This window comes from Gossypium hirsutum, chromosome D01 (genome assembly GCF_007990345.1).
Source record: "Gossypium hirsutum isolate 1008001.06 chromosome D01, Gossypium_hirsutum_v2.1, whole genome shotgun sequence".
NCBI classification, from domain to species: domain Eukaryota; kingdom Viridiplantae; phylum Streptophyta; class Magnoliopsida; order Malvales; family Malvaceae; genus Gossypium; species Gossypium hirsutum.
The window spans coordinates 867,095-888,469 of NC_053437.1; the positions used below are offsets into that span (position 1 = coordinate 867,095).

Here is a 21,375-nt window from a genome sequence, read left to right on the forward strand (position 1 = left end):
AAATATTTTAATTACATCCTTAAACTATCAAAATCATATCAATAAGATCCTTCCATTACTAAAATCATTAATTTTATCGTTAAATGAGATGTGGCATAGTTTACAATGAAAAGTTCAAAGATAAATTAATATTGTAAAAATATTGGTTTTGATATTTTCAGGGCTTTTGCAAAAGCTTTATCACTCACTTTCTCTTGTTTTTTCAGTTTTTACTTTTAAAATTTGACATGTCATTTAATAGTTAGATAAACAGGTTTAATAATTAAAAGACCTGATTAATATAACATTGATAGTTTAAGGATGTAATTAGAATATTTTAATATTTGAAGACCAATTTAGAATGAGTGTTATAGCTTAGGGATTTGTAGTATAGTTAACTCCGCCTAGTAAAGTTATCACATTCAACCACTCTAGTTTGAAATATTAGAAGTAACTTCGCCTAAAAAATTAACTCGATGTTTCCAACTTAAATTCAATAACTGAACATGAAAAGATTATAACTCGAAATGACTCAACCTTCAAATCAAGTATGACTTGAAATTAACATATAATAATCTGAACTCGAAATTTTCTGATCTAAAATAATATGAAAATTTAAAAATCTAACTCGATTTCTCTAACTTAGCTCTACTTCTAATAATACTACACGATAAATAAGAACAGGACAGGGTACGTTGGTTTAAAACCGAATTGTAGTTTGCGAAATAAGTAATAGGACAAATTAATTTAATCGCATTTATATAATTTCAAATATATTTAACATATCAATAAAATTTGGGTCAAATTGTAAAAAGTTTGATATTTATTAAGTAAAATTTTGAGTTTAAGTATCGTATTCAGAAAACTCAAAACTTTACTCCTTATTTAGGATCCGAATTTTGGGTTTAGTTCTCAATTCTATAATAGATTTTTTTTCATTTATATCTAAATTTAGTTTCAATGTTGAATTAGATATTTAGGTTTTTTCAATGTTTAATTTGGTATTTAAATTTTTTTTATCCCAATTATCAATGTGCTTTTACTAGAGCACATATGTCAAATATTCATTGAGTCATTGATGCTATTTGATTTAGGTACCAGATTAAATATCAAAGCCAAACTTAAATATCAAATTGAATTAATCATATATTAAATGCTTTATAAGATATATACATATATGTTTTTTAGTTATCCATTGTAAAACTAAAAATGTCAGAAAGGGTTTGAAAAAGACCAGACCCGAAGACAAGAATTTTCATGTTTTTCTTAAGCAATAGCCAATTAAAATTTGCCATTTGGCTAAATGATTGCCATTGAAATTTTTCTAGTTTTTATTTGTTTCATGCTAAAATATAGGGAAATAAATGGCAATGGCAATGGCAATGCATGGTTGATTCAAGATTGGATACCGTTTGGATTCTAGGAAAACAAAAGAACAATAAACAAAGGTAAAAAAAAAATGAAGAGGGAAGATTAGGAAAGTTTAACAAAGGAGAGAAAGAGTAGAAAATTTTCTTTCATTTTCCTTCATTTTCTTTCGTTTTCTTCTCTCTTCTCTTTTTTTTCCCTTTTCCCATCAACAATCTTTTCTCCGTCGATTGTTGTTGAGAATTTTTTTTTTTTTAAATTTTGATATCGTTTGGGTATTTACTTGATAGAACTTAAATCCTTAAATCCATGGCACCGAGTAAGATCCGAAGAGCTCTCGGCCATGTTAAAGACCAGACGAGCATTAGTCTCGCCAAAGTCGGCGGTAGTACATCGCTTTCTGACCTCGATGTCGCCATCGTTAAAGCGACGAGACACGAAGAATACCCCGCCGAAGAACGGCACATTCGAGAAATACTTACATTAACCTCGTATTCACGAGCTTACGTTAGTGCGTGCGTCAACACTCTCTCGAGACGTCTCAATAAGACTAAAAATTGGACCGTGGCATTGAAAACTTTAATATTAATACATCGCCTTCTCACTGAAGGTGATCCAACGTACGAGCAAGAGATCTTCTTCTCGACAAGGCGTGGGACTCGGATCCTCAACATGTCAGATTTTCGTGACACTTCGCGATCGAATTCGTGGGATTTCTCTGCATTCGTGAGGACTTTCGCGTTGTACATCGATGAAAGTTTGGAATTTAGAATGCAAGGGAAGAATACGAAACGGAATGTTTATAAATGTGAAGAAGATTTCGGGGAAGACTATAACAATAGCCTTGTCGCCGTTAAACCCACTCCGGTCAATGAGATGAAAACCGAGCAATTATTTCAAAGAATGCAGCAATTGCAGCAACTTCTTGAACGCTTCTTAGCTTGTCGACCAACAGGTTCGTTTACATGGTTTGGTAACTGAGTTCGATAAATTGGATAAATTTTTTTTAACGTGATATTTGTGTTATTTTTTATTTAATATGATCAGTTTTGACTGTGGGTTAGATAGCACATCCGGTCATTGGGCTGGGCTTGGATAAGGTTTTTTTATATCTTGGGTAGTTTGAATTTAATTTAAATAATATAAAATATTTTTAAAAATTAATTTAATTCTAAAAATATATTTTTAATATTTTATTAATTTTTGAATAATGAAATGAGTTTTGTGTGGGTTGAGTCCGGCCGAAAATGAGCTTGTACTTTAATTTTTTTTAATTGAGCTGCGGCCTGGCTTGTAAACAAATCTAAATGTGTGATTTTTTTGACAAAAGTTATTATATTTTGGTACAATTTATCCCCTCTATAAAAAAACAAATTAATTGCTAAATAAAAGAACAAATCAATCTTTTTTTTTTTTTAAGTGAACGACATTTTTAATCCCTAATACCTCCGTGGTAATTTTAACTTACAGTTTTCGATTTTACGTTGCATGAATTAATGACGTAACGTTGTCTTTTTCCTTTTCCTATTTGCATGATCGGAAAAAAACAACAGGTGAAGCCAAATGCAATAGAGTGGTGACGGTGGCGCTTTATCCGATCGTAAAAGAGAGTTTCAATTTATATTACGACATAACCGAAACAATGGGAGCTTTAATCGATCGTTTCATGGAAGTCGACATGACAGATACCGTGAAAATCTACGAGATTTTTTGCCGTCAAAGCAAACAATTCGACGAACTCGAAGCTTTTTATTCATGGTGTCGGAGCATCGGCATAGCTCGACCGTCGGAGTTCCCGGAGATCGAAAAAATAACTCAAAAGAAACTCGACCTCCTCGACGAGTTGATCCTTGACAAATCGGCGTTAGCTCAAGGGAACGTCAATAGAGATGAACCGGAACGGGAGCCGGAAATTAAAGAACTGGAACCGGAACCGGAACCGGAAGAAGATATTAACGCTATTAAAGCATTACCACCGCCGCCGGAAAATTTCTTTGAAGAAGAAGAAAAGGTTGAAGACGATATTTCAAAAGCTATTGTAGTACAACAAGAAGTTGATTTTTTGAACTTAGGGGAGAACGCTATGTCGAGTGAAGATCACGCCGATAAATTAGCTTTAGCTTTATTCGACGGTGCCGTTCCGGCGGCTACATCGGCGGGGTCGGGATGGGATACTTTAAAAGCCGATGCTGGTTGGGAAACCGCCTTGGTTCAGTCCGCGAGTATTCTAAATAACCTAAAACCGACCCTAGGTGGTGGATTCGACCATTTATTACTCGACGGAATGTATCAACAAGGACAAATGATGGCGGCGGTGACGAGTTCTGCGGCGACCGGAAGTGCTAGCAGTGTTGCGTTTGGATCAGCAGGGAGATCAGCGGCGACACTTGCGTTGCCGGCACCACCTTCATCGAATGGTAATAAGAACAATGAACCCGTCGCCGTTGACCCGTTTGCGGCGTCGTTGACGGTGGCGCCGCCGTCGTACGTGCAGATGTCGGATATGGAGAAGAAGCAGAAGTTGCTAATGGAAGAGCAAGTAATGTGGGATCAATTTAAAAGGAATGGAATGCGAGGAGGTAACGTTGCAGTGTCGAATGTACAACAACAAACGTATCCGTACAATCAAGGAGGGTGGTATACACATAATTATTATTGAAGCTTTTCAAACTTCATTAGTTATTAATGTTTTGGTGTTAATTTTTGTTTCTGTTTTTTGTGTGTCATCCAAATCCATCTTCTAATATTGGACCTCAATTTCTTTTAAATTTGATTCTTTAATTTCATAATTATTTTCGTATTAAGATTTAAATTTGACAATTTTATACGAAACTTAAATTTTGAGGTTTTCAATGAATAATTTAGATAAAAAAATATTCAAACATCAATCCGAAAATAATTATCAAGTTAAAATGATGGATAAAAAAAGGTTTTGAGTTAAAATATGTTATTAATCCTTATATTTTGACAAAATTTGAGATTTAGTCCTTATAGTTAAAATGTAAAAATTAAGTCTATTTAGCTTTACAATTTAAAGATGTCAGTTCAATTATCAACATTTTGCCAACTTGATATATTAACATGACCTATGGTTGACCGGAAATAACTTAGCCAAGTAATAATAAATTTTGATGAAAACGGATAATGATGTTAATGATTAGATTGTGGTTTTTAAATCGAAAAAAAGATAGTTTAATTTTTTAACTTTTAAAAGATAATAATTAAATTTTAAATTATGTAAAACTACAAAGAATAACTAACATATTTTAACTTACTTTTTAAAAATTGTAATTTTATTTCCATTAGAGATGCATGGATGAATTGACAATTTTGGGATTGTTGAATTTTATAATTTGGGAATAAAAAAAGGAATTATAGATATCACTTTTACAAAGGAGATTTGTAGGATGAATGGTGAATTTTTAATATAGTTGTTTTCCTCATATTGATATATATTAATGTTTTGATGTCTGGAAATTTATAAAAAATTTTATTAAAAAATTCATCTATTTTTATTGCTAAAAATTAATAATAGAAACAAATGAAATTTTTAATGGAAACAATCAGTTTGGTCTTTGATCTAACGTAGAAAAGTTAATTGGTTTATTTTTTAATAAAAGGAGCAAAATGCAATCTAACTCTTAATACAATAGCCTCCATAATACTTTTACAGACTAATATGCCAAACTTTTGGATTGAAAACACTAAAAGATTATAATTTCACAAACTATTTACCTTGCATGGGAATGGTGTAATAACAAAGCTAAGGGGAAATTAAGCAAATTATTCAAATTTACATCCCATTTAAGCCAATCAACCTAGTAAGCCCAAAAGTAATACCCATAGCAATCCATCCTCCCACAAGCACCCTACCACCGGATTTCGCCACCGGAGCTCCCCCGAGCAAGGCCCCCACCACCCCAAACACCATCAACGCCACACTAGCCACCACAACCACCACCGCCATCCTCACCTTATGGTCCCTTATAAAAGCTGCCGCCAACAACGGAAGCACTGCACCAACCGAGAAAGCCAACGCTGATGCTCCGGCGGCTAGTCCCGGACTCGGCAACCGCTCCTTCTTCTCCATTCTCCGGTCATTTTCATCAACCACCGGTGATCTCTTTTCTCCGTCTCTTTTCATTTGAGCCATCTCGACATCCCTTTGGGTGTATACCGAGACGAACTCTCCGATGGCCATGCTACAAGCTCCGGCTACCAGGCCGGCGAAACCGGCGAGAACCATGGCTTTGACGTCTTGTTTAACTGAACCAACACCCATTAACAGTGACGATACTGAAACTAACCCATCGTTGGCTCCCAAAACAGCAGCTCGAAGCCATTGTCCTCTTTGCGAGTAATCGAACTCAGGGTTTTCAATAGGTTCTTGAAACTGCTTTTGCTCGGTACCGCCATTGACATGAATTGACAACGCCATTATTGACAAGAAAAGAGAGCAAAAAAAAGCAAAGATAAATAATAGAATATATAATATGATAATGATAAGAAAAAGGAGGCTTGTGGAGGACACACGCCATCGATGGAGGGGGATTTATAGGAGAGGAATAGCGATGGTGAGATTATAAATTATGATGCGGAGGGTCTACTTTCCTAATAATTAATGTATATTTTATTTTGTTAGTGGAACTAAAATATCTTTCTTTTTACCCTAAAATCTTTTTCCGGTCTTATACAAAATTTATATTTTCAAGTTGATGGATATACGGTGGATCAATATTCATTGATAAATAGAATATATTTTAAATCTAAATCAATCTGACGATCAATGTTAGAGATTAGAAAATAATAGATTTTGGCTCGAAAATTTGTGACGTTAAAAGTTGTTACATTAAAGAAAACTGAACTGTATAAGAGAAGGGGAAGGAAAACTTACGATTGGTACAAGCTGTGCCAACATAGAAAGCTATACAATATCGGTTTAACAATCCAATCACTTAATGGAAACTTTCGAATAATTTAATGATCATTTGTATATATATATTTTAAATTGAGTGGCCAAAATGTAAACTTACTAATAGTTTAGTAATCTTAGCTTTTTCGTTGTCTTTAATGTTTTCTATTTTTCAAGAATATGAAAACGAAATTCAAAAGTATAATTTAAGAATTAAAATTCAATCAATAACATATATTCAGATTTAACAAAAACTAATTAATAATGTTATCAATTAAATTTAATTTTAGAATCAGACAAATATAGAGATTAAGTCTTAGTTTGAAAACGCTTCTCAAAAGTATTTTTGGAGAAAAAAATTACTTTTGGGGAGAAGCTAAAATTTCAGCTTTTGGAAAAAGTGTTTTTGGACCAAATTTTAGCTTGGGAGAACACATTTTCTCTAAAAAACCAGCTTGTTTAGGAATGCTTTTGGGACGATAAAGCTTTTGTTCCAAAAGTGCTTCATAGAAGTAATACTAAAGAGATCCTAAATTTATGAAATTAAAAGTAGAGAATTAATTTCCAAAAATCCAAAAAATACAGGGACTGAGGATAGAATTAAGCCCAAGAAAATCAATATCAATTTTCATATAAATTATAAGCATTTAAGTTAATAATTTGCATCACCTAATTTTTGTTAGGAATTAAGAAATTAAGTCACTTATACCTCTAACATTGTTAAATATTTCTAATGAAAAAGGCTTAATTAACATTTACCCAACATGTGAGTTCCCATGATTCTTCATCATAATTCTTGATGTTTTGATTACAAGAAAATGTATTATACTTGTTGAGTAATACTAGTATTTTCAACTTAATCTTTTCAGTTTTTTTTAGAAGTAAAATAAAATACAAAAGTAGGAGTGAAGGATGAAAGCATGAAATAATGGAAAAATGGCCTAAAAGCAGCTTTAGAATTGATACATGTAGATCATATAAAAAGGCCTACTGTATATTTATATTCTTCATCTCATAATATTCTAAACTTGAGCCAGGACAAGGTCGAGATTTTAAGAATTTTAAAATTTAAGGTCCGGTTTTTTCTCTCGATTTTTGTGTGTGTATGGTTATTGAAGTGATTGATGTTAATTAGAACTTTTGATATAAAAAAATACTTAAAACTTGACTTGTTACGATTGAATTAGATTAAGATTAATAGTTGATTGAGTATTAGTTTAATTGGCATCAGTATTATTATCGGTGTAGGAGGACGTGAATTCGAGCGCGCTGAAGCGCATTGTCCTCTTATTTAAGGGTTAGGGAGAGATTATGGGTATTTTTAAGCATTATATTAAAAAGGTCCTACAGCCTCAAAACCTGTCTACAAACCATTTATTCCACTAACATCATCAAACCTTCTATGTCTTTCAACGATGTGAATATTGAGTAACATTATGAACCAAAATCAGATTAGAAAAGTTGATTTTTCTAGCAAGTTTTGCTATGAAAGGAACCCATTGGGGACAGCCTAAAAGCTGTTTGCTTCTCTAAATAATGGGTTTTTAGTTGACTTTTTGTAACATTTAACAACATATTTTTAAGTTATAAGTATCTCAATAAAATGCATAAGAGATTAAAAATTGAAATATACCTAAACCCTAACATACTTAAAGAAACTGACATACGACAATTATGCATATTAAGACCTTAAATCGAACCATCAGAATTTTATCAGCGCAATGGATGCATGTTGATTTGGTGATTGTTTTGCCTAGTCCCCATTATCAATAATTTTCTCTCTCTATTTTCCTTGCTTAAACTCTGTTTAATGCCATTGGAAAAACCAAAGGGTCAATTAAAATTGGGTAACCTGCATATCACATGTTTGTTAGTGATATGAGAAAAAAAAAAGTAAAAAAAAATAAAAAATCGGAATAAAAATCGCAATTTTGATTTCATTTTTCCTATCAAACTTATAAATGAACGAACCAGTTAAATTATTGATTTTTAATTTGATCGATTCAAATTAAATAAATTATTAAAAAATTATAAAGTCTAATTTAACAAATTTTTAGTCTGAATCAATTAGTTCATACCAATTTACGAATCAATCGATTTTTTACCCTCTTTCAAACCGATATTCGATTGTTAAGCTATATGAAAAAAGAAAACTAATACTAAAAATTTTGAAATTTTAAATTCTGATTTTACTGGGATTTTTATCCTTTTTAAGACTGAATACCAAATGACTTGCGAAAGAAGAAAGATAAATATGAGTTATATTGTTGCATTACCTAATCATCACTTTAAATAGTTTATTTTCTATATATAAGAAGATATACCCACTATCATTGTTTATATACACACGATCTTCAAACATATTTGACAAGCAATAGTCAATCACCATTAATGAGAGTGGTTAAATGTGTGAAAAGGGGTTAAATTTGGGAATAATCCATCTCCATCAATGGTGGATATCTGAGTTGGACACCATTTTTGTTTGATTATTATAAGGAAGTGTGGCTTCCACACTAAAGTAATTGGGAATATATAAATACTTTTATATCTCAATTTTGGGTAAACTTCATCAGAGGTCACTAAATTATTAATAAATTTATATTTTGGTCACTTAACTTCAAAAAAGTTATAATGATCAATGAACTATTTGAAAGTTTTCATTTAAGTCACTGGGCCATTAAAATCATTATTGTATAACCCTCCCTGTTCACACTGCCTGCACTAATAAAAAATTCTCCTTCTTCTCTTCCACAGTTTAATTTTTTTTCATAAAATAACTTTAAATGTCACGAATTTACGAACTAAAATCCAAACAACTTTCTTCTTCGATTTTCAACACTGACCATCAGATCAACTTGGATTGAATATATTCTTCTACTCGTCGACGAGTACTAATTCACTGTACTGATAATCGAATTATCACTTGAAACTTGTTAATTGAATTGTTTTTTTTTTAACTTAACATCCTAGTTATTTAAATAAAATTTTTTGAATGGTTCACCGACTTAAAAGAAAACTTTCTAATAGTTTCATTACCATTTCATAATTTTTGAAGTTAAATAACTAAAATGTAAACTTATTAATAATTCAGTGACCTTGAGGGTGATTTACCGTTAAGTCTTTGAAAGTGTGTAGTACACCCACTACTCTTTCTTGGTTAAAATAATGAATAAAAAAAAGCTGAAATTCGTTCCACTTTTACGACCAAATTGTACACTTTTTCTACTCACTTTATATTCCTTTTTCTTCTATTTATGGGGCTGCTTAATCGCGGTTGAGTTTGGAAGTGATAATCGAGGGGATTCAAAATTTTTTGAGTTGGATCTTTTATTTAGATTTATGTTTGGATAAGTTGGATTAACTTTTTACATAAATAATTGTTTTTGGATAAAAAGATAAGTGTGATCAACGGTGATGATATAAAAATTAATGTTTGATTGTTTAATTTAAATTCCAAGTGTGTTATTATATTTTACTCTTAAAAATATAAATAAATAAATTATTATATATTATATAAAAGAGTAAATTGGTTATTCTGTTAAAAATTTCATCCCATTCTACCATTTAAAACTAGTCTCTATATGTCAACATAAGGTATACATAACATATCATATGTAACTATTTCATTATTCTATAAATTAAATCAGTTTTTAATAGTAGAAATAAAAAGCTATTACCTATACAATTTAAGAGTCAATTTACGAATAAAGCCGAAAAAGAATAAATGTTAAAAGTATCATGAGGACTCTTGTACTAGGAGCTAGATTGCATTTTGCTCTCTTTATCAAAAAAATGAACAAATTAACTTTTGTAAATTAGATTAAAGAGCAAACAGGTTATTCTGTTAAAAATTACATCCCTTTCTACTGTTAAAAATTGATCATTGCAAGTCAGCATGAGGTACACAAGGCTTGTCACGTATAACTATCTAGTTATTCTGTTAATCATGCTCGTTTTTAATAATAGAAATGTATATAAATTTTAACAACAAGGACTAGTTTGCTTTTATTTTTAAATGCATAAGAACTAATTTATCTATTTAAAAAAACCTCTTCACGATACTTTTACAATTTAATATTCGCATCAAAAGCAACAAATAACAAAAGAACAAAATTCCCCTTACTCTTTTTGAAGGATTAATTTTCTTTGCTATAACAAGAGAAGTACAAGTATGACAAAGTGAAAACAAAACAAAATGAAAATGAAAAAGAGGAAAATGTTACTCACTTATGTTGCAGCGTTGAAGGTAATAGTTATCAGAACTTACATATTTAGACCAGTATGATTGGTACTTGGAGACTGCTAGATCCAACCATGGCTTATAGTTTCCATTATAATGGATGACGGCTGCATTTTCAATCTCGGTTCGGTTTAAGGCTGGATCGTAACCGAGTCCTAATACGTGCCATTTTGGATCCAGTGGATGAGTCAAGTTGTAGAAAGTGATCAACCCTGGTGGCAATGTGCCAAGCTTCCAAAGAGTTCTATCATCATTCTGCAAAAACAGTTTATCTTCATCAGTGACGAATCTCGGTAAACTATGGAGAAAATGATGTTTAGAAACTCATATATCAATGACAACCCTTATGGTTTCTAGATTAAGCTAACATAATATAACAGACAAATGCGAAATACAATTTTCCATTCTTTCATTAAAGAAGGAAAATAGAAGACTTGTCCACTAAGAACAAAGGACGAAGTAATCATTTGTATTAAGAACCAAAAAGAAATTAATAATTCTTGAGGGCTTAAGGCATAATTTTGTATTAAAAAGACTTTAAATTATTAAATTTTGAAAGGATTAGAAGAAAAAATTAACTATTTGACCCAACGGGTGCAAAGAGGCAAAAATTATTAATCTTTTTAAAAAGAATTAAGTAGGAAAGTGAAAAAAAATTATTTACTAAGTTCAGGAGACAAAAATTATATTAAACTGTAAAAATATTAGGGATAAAGCAACATTTAATCTTAAACTTGACAATTTTTCTTAAATTGGTCCTTGAATTTTTTTTTGTCCATTTTAGTCCATGAACTTAATTACTTTTCTTAAATTGGATCATTGTGATGATGTGATATTTTGATATTATACCACATCATCATTTAAAAAATTTAGGTGATAACATGACACAATCTCAAAATATCACATTATTATAAAAATTAATATTTAAAAAATTATCGAATTTAAAATCTAATGTAGACAAAAAAAAACCTAATTATAAAGAATTACCAAATTCAAAAATTAAATATTCGGTTAGCGCAAAATATTATAACACTTCAAGGTATGGGATGTGCATGGACTCCAACATTAGGCTTAAGCTTAGCCTAGCGCATCGCAGTCCATTTTCTAATTTATAACATATTATTAAAATATTTTTTAAGAATTATGTAATTTATATGTAACATGGAATTATATATAAGGTATCATATAAAAATTAAGAAATATATTAAAAATTAAAAATATAAAAAATTTGTTTATATAATATTTAAAAATATCCATCATTTTTGTCAAATCTTAAGAGGATAAATGCACTTTAATATCGATGTCAATCGAATTAATACCTCATCGGTAAAAATATAAAAGATTTAAATAGACTTAAACCAATTGCTTTTATAAGTAGGAGGTCTTTAAAAAAAACTTTGAGTTTAAATAGGTATATATATTTTTGGAATTGAATTATTTTCTATTTCCTAAACCCAAACTATCTACTTGAAAGAGAACTGAAAGAGTAAGAAAAGCAAAGAAGCATTACCAAATCTTGCCAATGATGATATATAGCAGTGATGTTTCGCTTTCTCCACTCCTTCAAATCAAAAATATTCATTCCAAATGCCCAACCACAAGCATTGGGATCGAAATTCTCTATGATTATCGGATTAGAGAAGTTGAGATACTTATCAAATCTATGAAAGCTTTCTTTACATGTCTCCACTGCACCATTCACCATCCCTTTCAGATCAACATCCCAAAGAGGTGTCAAATCCTTTTGAACCACAATATCATCATCCAAAAACAAGATTTTATCCAGCTTTGGATGTACTTCAGGTAGGTAAAACCTAAGATGATTCAGAATAGACAAATACTTCGGGTTCCTATACTTGAGGTGATCAACTCCATCAGACAGAGTCGAAGGATGATTCGCCTTGAAATAATAATCTTTAATCCTTACAGATTCGAGGTCGAAGAACCGAACAGTAAGACGAATTCATCCACTTGAAATCATCGATGTTGTCGACTTGAATCGTCGCATTCTCGGGAGAATTCACCAAGAACCACATTTTCATGGCGGCGAAATTCAGTTTATCAGTCACTATATGGAAAACATGTTTCTCAGGCTCGTTTGAGTGCAACACTGTAGCGCGGAAGCGTGTGAAAGAGTAAAATTATTGTACTGAAAAATCACACTAAGTTCAATTCCCAGGAAAGAGAGGTGGATCACGAGGATCGCTTACATACCAGATCTTTCCTAGCCAGAATATCCCTCTATCGTAATTTAACAGCACAATAAATCACTACAATCACATTCACAAAATATGCAAAACAAATAATAAAGAACACCAGAATTTTAACGAGGTTCAGCAAATTTTGCCTACGTCCTCAGGCACTACCAAATATATTTCACTCCAAAAATTACAAGTGAAATTTACAAATAGAGAGAGAGAATAATGCCTTAAGTAGAGAATGGCAATTATGGGATGAAGAAAGTAAGCAATGGTTAGGCCTATTTATAGTTGAGGTTCAAGGATCAACTTGCAATGTCCCTATACAATTAGGGACCAAAATTGCAATTATCCCATGCCAACTTTTAACCCAACTTGCCAACCAATTTTACTTTCTACTTTCGGTGCCCACCCTTTTGGACTTTTCAAACAATGGGTGGGTTCCAATAATCTCCACCTTGAAGATTTGATTAGGATAATCTTATCTTCACACAATTCTTTCTGCCTTTGACAACAATACTTGATAGTGCCTTCTTCAACTGTTAAACTTGCAGGATATTAATCAAGTTCAAACAATGTTCGAACTTGGTTGATGTTACCACCTTGGTCATCATATCTGCGGGATTATCTGCAGTCTTGATCTTCTGAAGACAAATTTTCCCCTCTTCAATAATTTCCCGCACAAAATGGAATCGTACGTCGATATGTTTTGTACGTGCATGATAGACTTGATTCTTTGCTAAATGAATAGCACTTTGACTATCACAATACACGTTAATATGCTCCTGAACTAACCCCAAGGTTTTAGCCATACCTTGTAACCAAATAGCCTCCTTTACAGCCTCTGTTACAGCCATGTACTCGGCTTCTGTGGTTGACAATGCAACTGTAGACTGTAGTGTAGACTTCCAACTTATTGGTCCTCCAGCAAGTGTAAACACATAACCGGTGGTTGATCTTCGCTTGTCCAAATCACCGGCATAGTCAGAATCAACGTACCCAATAACACCTTTACCAAGTGTATTATCCTGCTTGAACAGTAATCCAACATCCACGGTCTTCTGAATATACCATAGAATCCATTTCACAGCTTGCCAATGTCCTTTTCCAGGATTATGCATATACCTGCTCACTATACTAACTGCCTGTGAAATGTCGGGTCTTGTACACACCATTGCATACATCAAGCTACCCACTGCATTAGAATACGGAACTTGCAACATGTATTCTCGTTCCGTATTCGTCGAAGGAGATAGTTGTGCAGAAAGCTTGAAATGAGAAGCCAACGGGGTACTTACAGGTTTTGTCTGCTCGTTCATGCCAAACTGCTGTAGTACCTTTTTCAAATACTGCTTCTGAGACAAGCTAACTCTATCATGAGCTCTATCTCTCCATATTTCCATGCCGAGAATCTTTTTAGCTTCTCCTAGATCTTTCATCTCAAACTCGAGATTGAGTTGAGTCTTCAATCTTTCAATCTCAACTTTGCTCTTAGATGCTATTAGCATATCATCAACATATAAGAGCAAGTATATGAAAGTTCCTTCTTGTAGCTTCTGAAAATACACGCAATGATCAAATTTACTTCTTGTGTACCTTTGCCCTTTCATAAACTGATCAAATCGCTTGTACCACTGCCTCGGAGATTGCTTCAATCCATAAAGCGACTTTGTCAGTTTGCAAACCCAATTTTCTTTTCCAGCAACCTTGAATCCATCTGGCTGAGTCATATAGATTTCCTCTTCCAAATCACCGTGTAAAAACGCGATCTTCACATCAAGCTGAACTAGTTCAAGATCATATTGCGCAACCAAGGCTAGCAAAATCCGAATAGACGAATGCTTCACAACTGGAGAAAACACTTCATTGTAGTCTATTCCTTCTTTCTGAGCGTAACCCTTTGCTACTAATCTAGCCTTGTATCGAATTTCATTTTTATCAGGAAATCCTTCCTTCTTTGCATATACCCATTTGCATCCAATTGCCTTCTTTCCCTTGGGTAGTGTCACCAACTCCCAGGTCTTATTTTTATGAAGAGACTGCATTTCTTCATTCATTGCTTGCTTCCACTTTACACCATCAGGGTTACTTATTACTTCTGTGTAAGTAGAAGGAACATCATCATCTGTAATTGGAAGTGCATAGGCCACTATATCATCAAAGCGAGCAGGCTTACGAATCTCTCTTCTTGGCCTTCTATATGCAATTGAATCTTGTTGCTGTAGAGGTTCTTGGGTAGGAACCTCTTTATCATTTGTCCCTTCAATATTAGCTGGATCATCGTTAACCTTTTCAAGCTCCACCTGCTGCAAAGTACTACTGGTTTTGTCATCCTTTTGTGAATCCTTGTACTTCAACATGGTTGATTCATCAAAAGTCACATCTCTACTGAAAACAATCTTCCTTGTATCAGGACACCAGAGACGATATCCTTTTACTCCATCAGTTATACCCAAGAATAATGCTTTCTTTGCTCTTGGGTCTAACTTAGATTCTTTTACATGATAATATGCAGTGGAACCAAATACATGTAAAGAATCATAATCAGTAGCAGATTTACCAGTCCACATCTCCATAGGAGTTTTTCCATTTATTGCAGCTGATGGCAAACGGTTAATTAGATGGCACGCATATGTAACTGCCTCAGCCCAAAATTCTTTGCCCAATCCAGCATTGGACAACATACATCGAACTTTCTCCAGTATAGTTCGATTCATTCGTCCTGCCACCCCATTTTGCTGTGGTGTATCCCGAACAGTGAAGTGTCGCACAATGCCCTCATCTTGGCATACTTGTAGAAATGGATCGTTTTTGTACTCAGTACCATTATCTGATCGAAGTCGTTTGACCTTTCGACCAGTCTGAGTCTCCACCATCTTCTTCCATTTCAGAAATGCATCCAAAACTTTATTTTTTCTTTTCATTAGATACACCCATACTTTTCTTGAATAATCATCAACAAAAGTAACAAAATAGTGCATACCTCCCAAAGAAGCTACTTTGGTAGGTCCCCACACATCACTGTGAACGTAGTCCAGAATTCCTTTCGTATTGTGAATTGCTGGACCAAATTTTACCCTCTTCTGCTTGCCCAGAACACAATGTTCACAGAATTCCATTTTGCAAGAATTTGCACCTTTCAATAAGCCTTGCTTCACCAATGTCTGCAAAGCTTTTTCACCAGCATGTCCCAATCGCATATGCCATAATCTGGTAGCCTCTGAATCTACATCTTTTGTAGAAACTGTTGATGTTGATCCAATAACTGTACTTCCATTTAAAAAATACAAGTTATTTCTTCTTGTGCCTTTCATAACCGTCAGTTGCCCAGCTACTACTTTTAGTAATCCATCTCTCAAAGTGATTGTGAGCCCTTTAGATTCTAGGGCACCTAATGAGATGAGATTTTTCTTCAGGCTAGGTACGTAGCGAACATCTGTCAAGACTTGGATTGAGCCGTCGTGATTCTTCAATTGTACTGTACCCACTCCCATTGTCTTACAAGCACTATCATTGCCCATAAGAACAATTCCACATTCTAGCTCTTTAAGACTAGAAAACCAGTCCTTATTAGGACACATATGGTAAGTACATCCTGAATCCAAAATCCACTCATCCGTTTGACATGCCATTGCCATGCCAACCAAGCTAAAGTCTGACTCCTCATCATGCTCCGCTACACATGCATTAGAAATAGCCTTGCCCTTTTGTAGCTTAGGACAATTCTTTTTCCAATGCCCTTTTTCACGGCAAAAGGCACATTCATCTTTGGCGGGTCTCCCTTTGGACTTTCCCCTTCTACCAGATTTGCTGCTGTGTGAACGACCTCTTACTGTTAAGACTTCTGCGGTTGTATCTCTGTGATCTCTTTTATCTTTCTTTCAAGTCTCAGATCTATACAACGCACTACAGACTGCATCAAATGTAATTGTGTCTTTCCCATGAAGCAATGTGGTGGTAAGATGATCATATTCATCAGGAAGGGAATTCAACAACAATAATGCCTTGTCTTCATCTTCAAATTTCTCATCCAAATTTAGCAAGTCTGCTAAAATTTTATTGAATGAGTTCACATGGTCATTCATTGACATACCGGGTGCATACGTGAATTGATAAAGTTTCTTTTTCAAATAAAGCCTATTTTCAAGACTTTTCGTTAGAAACTTTTCTTCCAGTGTATCCCATAACTTCTTCGCTGATGTCTCCCTCATGACAGAGTACTTCTGCTCTTTGGCCAAACATAGGCGGATTGTACCACACGCTTGTCTATTGATCTTGGCCCACTCCTTGTCATCCATCTTGTCAGGTTTTTCTTCAAGGGCTATATCTAGCTCTTGCTGACATAAGACATCCAGAATCTCACATTGCCACATACCAAAATTATTGGTACCGTCAAATTTCTCTACTTTAAATTTTGCATTTGTCACAGTAGTCCTTGCTGATGACGATGCTGCTGCTATTTTTCTCCTCAATCCCAACTACTGTATACGTGAACAGTACCGTATATGTGAATAGTACCGTATACGTGAATAGTACCGTATATGTGAATAGTACCGTATACGTGAATAGTACTGTAAACGGTCGTATTCCCCAAGTACGAACTTGGCTCTGGTACCAATTGTTGCGCGGAAGCATGTGAAAGAGTAAAATTATTGTACTGAAAAATCACACTAAGTTCAATTCCCAGGAAAGAGAGGTAGATCACGAGGATCGCTTACATACCAGATCTTTCCTAGCCAGAATATCCCTCTATCGTAATTTAATAGCACAATAAATCACTACAATCACATTCACAAAATATGCAAAACAAATAATAAAGAACACCAGAATTTTAACGAGGTTTAGCAAATTTTGCCTACGTCCTCGGGCACTACCAAATATATTTCACTCAAAAAATTACAAGTGAAATTTACAAATAGAGAGAGAGAATAATGCCTTAAGTAGAGAATGACAATTATGGGATGAAGAAAGTAAGCAATGGTTAGGCCTATTTATAGTTGAGGTTCAAGGATCAACTTGCAATGTCCCTATACAATTAGGGACCAAAATTGCAATTATCCCATGCCAACTTTTAACCCAACTTGCCAACCAATTTTACTTTCTACTTTCGGTGCCCACCCTTTTTGACTTTTCAAACAATGGGTGGGTTCCAATAAACACCGTTGAATTGACGACCACTGATGTTGCTAATACGTTATCGGAAAAGATGGCGTAATGGTATAACGAAGGGTCTTCGAGCTTTTCATTGTATGGTTCTTGCTTGGTTTGATAATATCCATGAAAGTAGTAGTCGGCTGATAGTTGCAGAGATAGGCAATGCAATGGCTTCGGGACAGTTTTTGCAGCTAATTGAATCAAGAAGGCGCTTCTTTTCTTCTGTGATTCTAAATTGTCTTCTGTTGTTAGAAGCATGGCTCGAAGTTTTCTTTCAACTGTGCAGCAATCATAGAGTTCATCTTTTGCTACAGATAATGCATGCCCCATTTCTTTTGCACGATCAAGTGAACTAGAAACAGAACAACATCCATTTACATGAAAACCAATGGTATATAATCTATACATGATAGCCAAAGGTTAAATTTTCTGATTAGTCCTTATAACTATAAAAATGAGCAATTTAATCATCCTATATTTAATTTTAAGGGATAAACGCAACATTTGGTCATTGAATTTGGCTACTTTTCGCACCTTGCTCCTTGAACTTTCACATTAGTCCCTAAACTTGTTAGTTTTTACCAATTTGTTCCTTAAATTTGAATTCCATTAAAATATGATGACGTGGAATTTTCAGATTTTACATGAATTTTTTTAAAAAAATATCTCTAAAAATATTTTATGTATTTTTTAGATTTTATATAAAAATTTTAAATTTCCATATAATGACCTGGTACAATGTCAAAGTATTACATCATCATCACACTTAATAGAATTTAAATTCAAGAACCAAATTAAGAAAAGTTATCGAACTTCAAACTAATATGGACTAAGCAAAAAATTGGTTTGAAAAAGTTATCAAAACTAAATGCTGCCTTATCCCTAATTTTAAACCAAATAGTAAAAATTGTAAAAGGTGGGGAAAAGTTCGCTCACTAATTTTGAAGCAACTTAGTTATTGTATACATGATAACTAAAGACCAAATATCACTTTAAAACGCAACAAGTAACGATCAAGTTAATTCTACTTTTCTGCCTCAAAGTTAATATGTTAAGGGACTAAATTGCTCAACTAATTTACTTGTTAACTTATAGTACAGGGACTTGTTAGGTAATTTAACCGATAACCAAAAACAGTAGACATAAAAGTAGCCATACCTAGGATGAAGATCAGCATCGGAGTTAGCTTCTCCAATAACATTTAGACTTTCCATGATTTGCTTCAAAAGAGAATTGTAAAGAACAGTTTGTTTCTTAGACAAAGCAATGTTTGCATATCCTTCGGCCATAATAATCTGGTCACGCATAAGCTTCAAGGTAGAATCAGCATTAGGATTTTCGAAATCTTTTCTCCATATACTGTATTTTCCCTTCACAACAGTGTCCATATTTTTCAAGCTCTCAATTGCTTCCGTTGCTTGCATCTCTTTATCAACTTCTTTATCTTGGCGAACAAGTTCTGCAGTACGGAGATCCCTCCTTTTTTGCCGCAATATCTGAAGATCTTTACATACTATCACAAGTCTAAACCAGGAAAGAAATATGTAAATATACAGTAGGACTTGTGGACGGTTTACCTGACGCTTGAACTTCACAGGGCTCCAGTATGTCTGTCGATGACTTAGAATTTCACCTTCTTGAAATTGTTGATCATCGGTGGACTGTTCAACATTTTCTTGAAATGGTGTGCTAGTTTGGTATGTATCTTTCAGCTTAAGTACCTGGGAAGTAAATTACTCAACTGATGATGTCAAACAACAGTACTTGGGTGTAAGTTGAGGAATGTGCTTGATATAGGTATGGTTAGAATTCTCTTTTAAGTTTTTTCAGATATCCGGAAGGTCTTTGGAGGCCTACCTCCACATCCATTTGTCGGATACGAGTGTCAAACATGGGCCTTTAGTTGAGATAGGTATGCTTTATTTCTCAAAGTTTTTTCATGTGTATCGAAGATGCTAGGAGGTCTATTCCTATATTGATGTGTCAGACATAAGTGTTGGATACAAGGAATTCAACAATAATCAACTTGAACAAGGGAAAAAAAGGAGATAGATAAGAGTAGATGATATAATTTTGGTTTTCCCGGGCCATATAGCTCATATAACAGCTGAAAATGTATTATTTCACCATAGAACAGTGCTTACTGCACTTAATTAGATTATACTTGCTGTTATGAATTGGACAGCCATGAATTGCTGGAAAGGATTTAACAAAATCAAATACCTGTACTTTGTCAACATTGATAGGGTTTTCGAGAACCCATGAAGCAGAAAGGTCCTTCGTTTTCACCCTACATGTTCTAATAGTGCCCGAAACATCACTGTATGTTGCAATTATGTCAAGATCCTGTATGAAAAATAATTTACATGAACATCATTCATCTTAGTTATTAAGTTAAGACAAAGATGAACTCCACGGATTACCTTCTCATTGTCATTGGACATGTAAGCCGCAGAGGAAGCTTCCCTTCCCTGCTTGTCAACATTCGGACAGATGGTAAGTTCATGCAACATTAAGAAACCTTGAATGCGGGCAGTGGTATTGCACAGTATGATAAGTTATGAAGCGATTCTTACTCAAAATCTATTAAATATAAAGGAAATCTTTCTGTACTACAGGCTGCAGCGACCATGCAGGCAGCAGTATAGAACACTATGATTAGTTATGAAACATTTCTGAGTTTTGCTAAATCGAACAAAACCTGGATTCCGAATCTATAAAACATAATGGAAACATTTTTGTCTAGTGAGGGTTGGTCCGCTCCCTTAAGATAAGTCCTTGAAGTTTCGTCTGCCGGGCAGCGAACTGGATCCCAACAACTGAAGGTATTGTTCCCCAGGAGGGTTTTGTCATCTGTGCTTTGCCGAGAGCCAACATTCCATGAGCGGCTGCCCTGAGAGCCTAGCTCACAAAGTTGGGAGCGCTTTGACACACTAGCTCTTGGAAGACCACAGGAGACAAAACACTCCCCGGAATTTCAAATCTTAAAAAATATAAAGGAAACCATTCTGTCATACAAGGGATGATTGCAGGCAGCGGTATCAAATACTACGATTAGCCATGAAATACTTCCGAATTTTGATAAATCAAACTACAATGTGATTCAAAGCCTAAACAATATAAAGGAAATCTTTCTTTCAGACGACGCATGATATGCAGGCAGCAGTACCAAACAGTATGATTATCTATGAATCACTATTTGAATTTCGATAAATCTAACTGCAACATTATTCAAAATCTATGAAGTATAAAAGAGACCTTTCTGTAATACAATGGCGGATATGCAAGCAGTGGCATCAAACACTATGATAAGCTATGAAGCACTTCCAAATTTCGATGAATCAAACTAAAATATGATTCGAAATCTATAAAATAGAAAGGAATCTTTTCTGTCCTTAAACGGATGACATGCAGACAGCTTTATCAAACACCATTATTAGCTATGAAACACCTCTGAATTTCGAAAAATCAAACTACAATATGATTCAGAATCTTATAAAATATGAAGGAAACCTTTCTGTCAT

At 33.8% G+C, this 21,375-nt stretch overlaps 2 protein-coding genes and 1 pseudogene across 2 annotated transcripts; 1 reads left to right on the forward strand and 2 right to left on the reverse strand.

Moving 5' to 3' along the window:
* Positions 1 to 1,407: 1,407 nt before the first annotated feature.
* LOC107928874 (putative clathrin assembly protein At1g03050) lies at positions 1,408 to 4,128 on the forward strand. Its single transcript, XM_016860148.2, has 2 exons — positions 1,408 to 2,302; positions 2,901 to 4,128. Exons 1-2 carry the CDS (start codon positions 1,657 to 1,659, stop codon positions 4,004 to 4,006), a joined length of 1,752 nt encoding a protein of 583 aa, XP_016715637.2. The 5' UTR covers positions 1,408 to 1,656; the 3' UTR covers positions 4,007 to 4,128.
* An 800-nt stretch (positions 4,129 to 4,928) lies between these two features.
* On the reverse strand, positions 4,929 to 5,864 carry LOC107928858 (vacuolar iron transporter homolog 2). Its single transcript, XM_016860132.2, has one exon. It carries the CDS (start codon positions 5,783 to 5,785, stop codon positions 5,141 to 5,143), a length of 645 nt encoding a protein of 214 aa, XP_016715621.2. The 5' UTR covers positions 5,786 to 5,864; the 3' UTR covers positions 4,929 to 5,140.
* Positions 5,865 to 10,404: 4,540 nt separating this feature from the next.
* On the reverse strand, positions 10,405 to 20,364 carry LOC121214070 (probable galacturonosyltransferase 3; annotated as a pseudogene).
* Positions 20,365 to 21,375: the final 1,011 nt, after the last annotated feature.

Bases quoted from the DNA above. Each gene is read 5' to 3' on its own strand.
- LOC107928874 (XM_016860148.2), top strand. From the start codon at position 1,657: ATGGCACCGAGTAAGATCCGAAGAGCTCTCGGCCATGTTAAAGACCAG. The intron at 2,303-2,900 runs GTTCGTTTACAT...AAAAAACAACAG, and splicing joins CTTAGCTTGTCGACCAACAG to GTGAAGCCAAATGCAATAGA.
- LOC107928858 (XM_016860132.2), bottom strand. From the start codon at position 5,785: ATGGCGTTGTCAATTCATGTCAATGGCGGTACCGAGCAAAAGCAGTTT.